Source organism: Pseudophryne corroboree, chromosome 2, assembly GCF_028390025.1.
Source record: "Pseudophryne corroboree isolate aPseCor3 chromosome 2, aPseCor3.hap2, whole genome shotgun sequence".
Taxonomy (NCBI): domain Eukaryota; kingdom Metazoa; phylum Chordata; class Amphibia; order Anura; family Myobatrachidae; genus Pseudophryne; species Pseudophryne corroboree.
The window spans coordinates 356,470,504-356,476,503 of NC_086445.1; the positions used below are offsets into that span (position 1 = coordinate 356,470,504).

Below are 6,000 nucleotides of genomic sequence, written 5' to 3' on the forward strand. Positions count from 1 at the left end.
GACGTGCGGAACAGGAGTGTCCTGGGTACCAAAAGATGCCAGCGGAAGCGAAGGAGTACGCTGAGGAAGTCACGATGCCAGCGGAAGCGAAGGAGTACGCTGAGGAAGCAGAGGTGCCAGCGGAAGCGAAGGAGTACGCTGAGGAAGTAACGATGCCAGCGGAAGCGAAGGAGTACGCTGAGGAAGTAAAGATGCCAGCGGAAGCGAAGGAGTACGCTGAGGAAGCAGAGGTACCAGCGGAAGAGACTAAGTACGCTGAGGAGGAAAACGATACCCCAGTACAGATATCGGAGGAGGACTCGGACTACGGTGAGCTGTCCGCCGACGAATCCCTCCCAGAACAGATGGAGGACGACTCTGGCATCGGAAGCGCCGACGAGAGTGACTGGCAGGATCGGGTGGAGTCATGCTCCCAGTTGAATGCCCTCCGTGAAGAGGAGGAGATAGTCCTGGAGCAAGAATACCTGCCGGGAGTGCCGAAATGGACGGACGTACGGGGAGAGGATCGCGATGCCGTGGGAGGACCCGTTACAGAGGAAGACACAGGACCTTTGGAGATGCCCCACGAGGAAATGCGACATGTGGTGGCTGTTGCCCGGGAGGAAACGGATGCCCCGGAGGATTCCGCTGTTGGGTGGTGGTCGATACCACACCCGGAAGACAGGGACGAAGCCACAGATGATATCGAAGGTCAGGAGTGGGTGACTGTTGTCCCCGTGGAAGAAGATTCCCCATGGTGGCCAACGTCGAGCGACCGTGAGGAGATGCCACTCCCCCAGAGGATCCGCCGATGGAGGTCGGGAGGTAAGAAGAGGAACCCGGAGCTGGAGGTGGAAGGAGGTGGGGTCACAGCCCGTCCGGGCTGGGCCCTCGAACACAACCTCGCTGGAGGGACCTCGGAATCCCCTGACCCGCGGACAAGGGACATCGTGAGGAACTTTGTAGGGACTACAAAGGAAAAAGGGGGGGGGGAATGTAAAGATGTGCCCTGTGGGCACATCCGTGTTGCTGTCCCTAGCTGGGGGCAGCGCTGGGGCAGCTTGTCTGTCCCCAGCGCTGAGTGTGCGGCGGCGGGTGTCTGGTGCAGGGATCGGATGTTTCCCTGCACCAGGCTGTCGGCGGCGGGGAGCGGCGCGGCGGCGCTTTAAACTTGGTGCCGCTCGGGCCGCCAATCAGAAGCGCCGCCCGCGGCTTTTTGAATCCGGCGCCTCCAGCGAGCCAATCGCGGCTCGCGGGGCGCCGGCCAATCACAGAGGGGCGCGGCGAGCCAATCGGTGCTCGCCGCGTCATAGGCCCCGCCCCAGGCGTCTGACGTCAGACGCCGGGCGGGAGCCTGAAGACAGGACGGCACGGAGGAGCGCGGGGAGAAGAAGACGCGACGGGCGGGAACAGAGGCCAGCGCGCGCGCGGAAGAGCGCGAGGAGGAGGTCAGCGGTCGGGCTCCGGGAAGAAGCTGTCCAGCGGCGGCTGGACGCGGAGCAGCGGAGGCGACGCCACTGGCCAGGACGGGTCAGCGGCAGAAGAGGACGCTGGAGTTCCCTGGAGCAGGTGAGGCCTCGGTGAGGCAACCTTCACCCCCTCCCCTCTTCCTCCCTCGACCACCAGGGACGGGCATTAGGCCCGAGGGCACAATTCAGGCACTAGGCCTGTGGCGCAGCTAGGAGTTTGGGGGCCAATATTTGATTAGGTGGTTTGGGCATTAGGCCCAAGCCACCCTACCCCTGTGGCACCAGTTAGGCGGGCACTAGGCCCGGGACAAATCAGGCAATAGGCCTGTGGGCATTAGAGGGCGTTAGGCCCTAGTGTAATTTTGGCAATTAGGGAATATTAAGGTGACCCTGGGCACAAGGCCCAGGTCACCCAATGGGCAATAAGTTAGGCGGGCGCTAGGCCCGTGGGTTAAGTCAGGCCTCCGGCCTGGGCGCAGTCAGGGGGTGCTAGGCCCAGCGAGTAAGTACCCCCCCAAGGTGAATAAAGGTGGCACTGGGCACTAGGCTCGGGCCACCCTGAGGTATTTAGGCAGTCAGGCCTGAGGCCCACATAAGGGAAGGCACAGGAGGTGGGTAGGCCGTGCGGTGCCCACCCCCTTCCAACGGCAGGTAGGGATTAAAAAGGGACAGCACCGTTTTATGCTGTATTTCCGATGTGTGTGTTGTTACCGTGCAGGGCAAAATGTTGTTATAGAGTTTGTGCATAGTTGTGTTGCACCACTTACACTTAGGCCAGTTTGAGGGCTTTGTTATGCAGTTAGTGTAGCGGACGCACACTAGATTAGAGTTAGGCCCTGCACGGCTGTTTCTCTCCTTGCCTCCTTACAGGGACCTGTAAGTGGAGAAGATCGGAGTACAAGACGTAGGACGGTGAGTAACATCTGTCTGTGTGTTCCTTCTGTGTGTCCCTATCTATCTCCCTTCCTTCAGGGCAACGGTGAGCCTTGCACGCCGGTGCAAGGTAGAATTTCCACCTGGCGCGAGAGTGCCAGTAGGTGACATTCGGGCTCTGAGGCGGACGCCTGGGATGACCCTCACCTAGCCCGAAAGCACTATTTTTCTTTAGGTCGGAGGGCGTTTCGGTCCACAGTCCGGAGGACAGTACTCAGAAATCTCCTTCCTCCTAGGTCGTCGTGTCCGGGTCCGACGGAAGAGTTGCCAGGTCCGTTGAAGGTTCCGGTACCTGAAGGTGAGAGAGAGCGGCGCCTGGTGAGTACCGAGACTACACCTGCACGGCAGCAGGCACCACACGCACCGCAGCCGCACCTCTCACGTGTGTGTGTGTATGTGTGTGTGTGTATGAGGTGGCAATAGCAGCACTCACAGCATTCATTCCTGACAACGGTTTTGAGGATAAAGCCGAAAGGTAGAAGTTTCAGCCTGTTTGCTACATTTATTGGACTGTGAGTGCCGGTATCGTCACCTCTTACTTGTTTCTTGTACTGGAGGGTACCCGGAAAGTGTTATATTTAATATACAGACTCAGAGTGCCAGGCATTTAGAAATATTATATATATATATATATATATATATATATATATATATATATATACACATATACATACATACATACATATACACACTTACACACACACACAATAATATACAGTACTGTGCAAAAGTTTTAGGCAGGTGTGGGGAAAAATGGTGCCAAGTAAGAATGCTTTCAAAGATAGCAGTGTTCATAGTTTATTTTTTATAAATGAACAAAATGCAAAGTGAATGAACAGAAGGGAAATCTAAATCTTATCAATATTTGGTGTGACAACACTTTACTTTCAAAACTGCATCAATTCTTCTAGGTACACTTGCACACAGTTTTGTAAGGAACTCGGCAGGGAAGTTGTTCCAGATTTTTTTGTGGATGTAGGCTTGCTCAAATCCTTCTGTTTCTTCATGTAATCCCAGGCAGACTCGATGATGTTGAGATCAGAACTCTGTGGGGGCCATATCATCACTTCCAGGACTCTTGGTTCTTCTTTATGCTGAAGATAGTTCTTAATGACATTGGCTGTATGTTTATCCTACTCCAGAATAAGTTTTGAGCCAATCAGACGCCTACATGATAGATAAGTACCTGCCTGTATTTATCAGCATTGAAGTACAAAGAAACAGGCAACGTTGAGGACCGTAGATGCAGTGGTTGGCCAAGGAATCTTAGTGTATCAGATGAAAGACACATCATCCTTACTTCCCTTCAGAAGATGTCCAGCAGTGGCATCAGCTCAGAACTGGCAGAAACCAGTGGAACCCAGGTACACCCATCTATTGTTCGGAGAAGTCTGGGCAGAAGTGGTCTTCATGGAAGAATTGCAGTTAAAAAGTGACGTGGAAACAAGGCCTAGCAACTCAACTATGCATGTAAAAATCGGAATTAGGGTGCAGAAAAATGGCAGCAGGTGCTCTGGACTGATGATTAAAAATGTTAAATATTTGGCTGTAACAGAAGACAACTTGTTTGCCAAGGGGCTGGAGAGCTGTACAATAATGAGTCTGCAGGCAACAGTGAAGCATGGTGGAGGTTCCTTGCAAGTTTGGGGCTGCATTTCAGTAAATGGAGTTGGGGATTTGGTCAGGATTAATGGTGTTCTCAATGCTGAGAAATGCTGAGAAATAGAGGCAGACACTTATGCATCATGCGATATCATCAGGGAGGTGTCTGATTGGCTCCAAACTTATTCTGCAGCAGGACAACAACCACAAACATACAGCCAATGTCACTAAGAACTATCTTCAGCGTAGAAGAACAAGGAGTCCTAAAAGTAATGATATGGCCCCACAGAGCCCTGATCTCAACATCATCGGGTCTGTCTGGGATTACATGAAGAGACAGAAGAATTTGAGCAAGCCTACATCCACAGAAGGTCTGTGGTTAGTTCTCAAAGATATCCGGAACAACTTCTCTGCAGCGTTCCTTCAAAAACTGTGTGCAAGTGTACCTAGAAGAACTGATGCTGTTTTGAAGGCAAATGCAAGTCACACTAAATATTTATTTGATTTAGATTGGTCTTCTGTTCATTCACTTTGCATTTTGTTAATTGATAAAAAATTAATTATTAACACTTCTATTTTTGAAAGCATTTTTACTTTTCAGCATTTTTTCCAAACCTGCCTACTTTTGCACAGTATACACACACACACACACACACACACACACACACACACACACATATACATATATACAGTATATATAAAATGTGCTTATTCACTATAACCTCTTTTCTCAAAAATGCTGTAATAAAACCGTACCAATGCTACAATTTTGTAAACAAGCACTAACAGCTTTAAGTGTAGGATGTTGATGAGATCAGACAAACTAAAGTTTTTGAAATCAGTGAGAGATATTATTGTTTTGCCATCTGAGTCACAACTAGACATGACTTCAGTATTGTCCCCCTTCCTGTACAGCAAACATGGTATTAAAGCTTAATGTTGCATAACTTGAGCCTTTTGTTCAACGCACCCTGAGAAGTTGTCTCTGGTTAAGCTCTCGCTGTGCCTCAGCACTGTTTTGCTTAACTCAAACAGTACATCATGTAAACTCTGCTCCTCTATTTTCTTTGTTGTGAGCTCCAACAGTTGGGTGTTTCTCCTGAACAGTTTGCAGGCATAGCAGGTGGCAGAAGCGGTCTCCATTTTGTCTCCTGTGAGTACCCATACTTTAATACCAGCCTTTTGCAAAGCTTCAATTGTGTCAGCTGCTTTTTCCTGGAGTCTGTGATTTGAGTACGAGAGAAAAGAAAATGAGCATGCAGTATATAAATTCCTAAATAACATACATGTTGCAGAGAAAACTATGTACACACACAACAACATAAACTATTCTTTATGTATTTAAAAATAAAAGACAGGCAAAAACAGTATAAGCCAGCAGCTTGGCTTCTCATTTTCCATTTGTCAAAAAAAGTGCTGTAATTTGCGTGAAACTTCTCAGCCTATTATATTGAGGCCCTGATGATGACACCTGACTTTATTATACAAAAAAAAAGTGTCGTCACTACTCAGTGTCAAACCAATTTTTTTGGTTGCAAATGGAGTGGGACCTACAGTACACCTCTGCTGCTAGCATGAATGGAGATATTTTTTAGCAATTTTACATCTTATACTTATGTGTGCTGCACTATTTTTACAGCGTGTTGAAAAAGAACACAGTAGTATGCCTGGTACATACTGTAGTATGTGTGGTGCATAATCATATTTGTACAGAGCATTAATAGTGTCAATGAACCTGTCTTCTACTGCTGTGGCACCAAGTAGGATGAGGTTCTGCTCTATCTCTTCATATGCCTCTGCCAGCTTCCTTTCTCTGTCTTGCAGGGCGAGCTGTGCGCTTCTTAGTATCTTGTTGGTAGCTTCGTACTCCTCCAGTGAAAATCTTTTATATGCAACACATAAAGTCCTCAGCCCTTCCTGTAAGACAGCAAAACACAGGACTGGTAGATTGCTCTGAAAACCACAGACAGGCTTGGTAGCAGTACAGTATACTGAAAGCAGAAATGTAACCAAATTA

At 49.2% G+C, this 6,000-nt stretch overlaps 1 protein-coding gene across 9 annotated transcripts in view; it reads right to left on the reverse strand.

The window, feature by feature from the left end:
• Nucleotides 1-6,000, reverse strand: part of ATP11A (ATPase phospholipid transporting 11A) — a 379,759-nt gene that overhangs the window by 71,091 nt on the left and 302,668 nt on the right. For all 9 annotated transcript variants that reach the window (XR_010217495.1, XM_063953146.1, XM_063953154.1 and 6 more), the window contains 2 exons: nt 5,719-5,900; nt 4,954-5,205 (listed from right to left, as the gene is read on the reverse strand). Coding sequence is in view for 8 of the 9 variants with exons in the window: in XM_063953146.1 (XP_063809216.1) it covers nt 4,954-5,205; nt 5,719-5,900 (434 nt within the window). In the remaining variant the exon portion in view is untranslated. The remainder of the gene's footprint in view (nt 1-4,953; nt 5,206-5,718; nt 5,901-6,000) is intronic.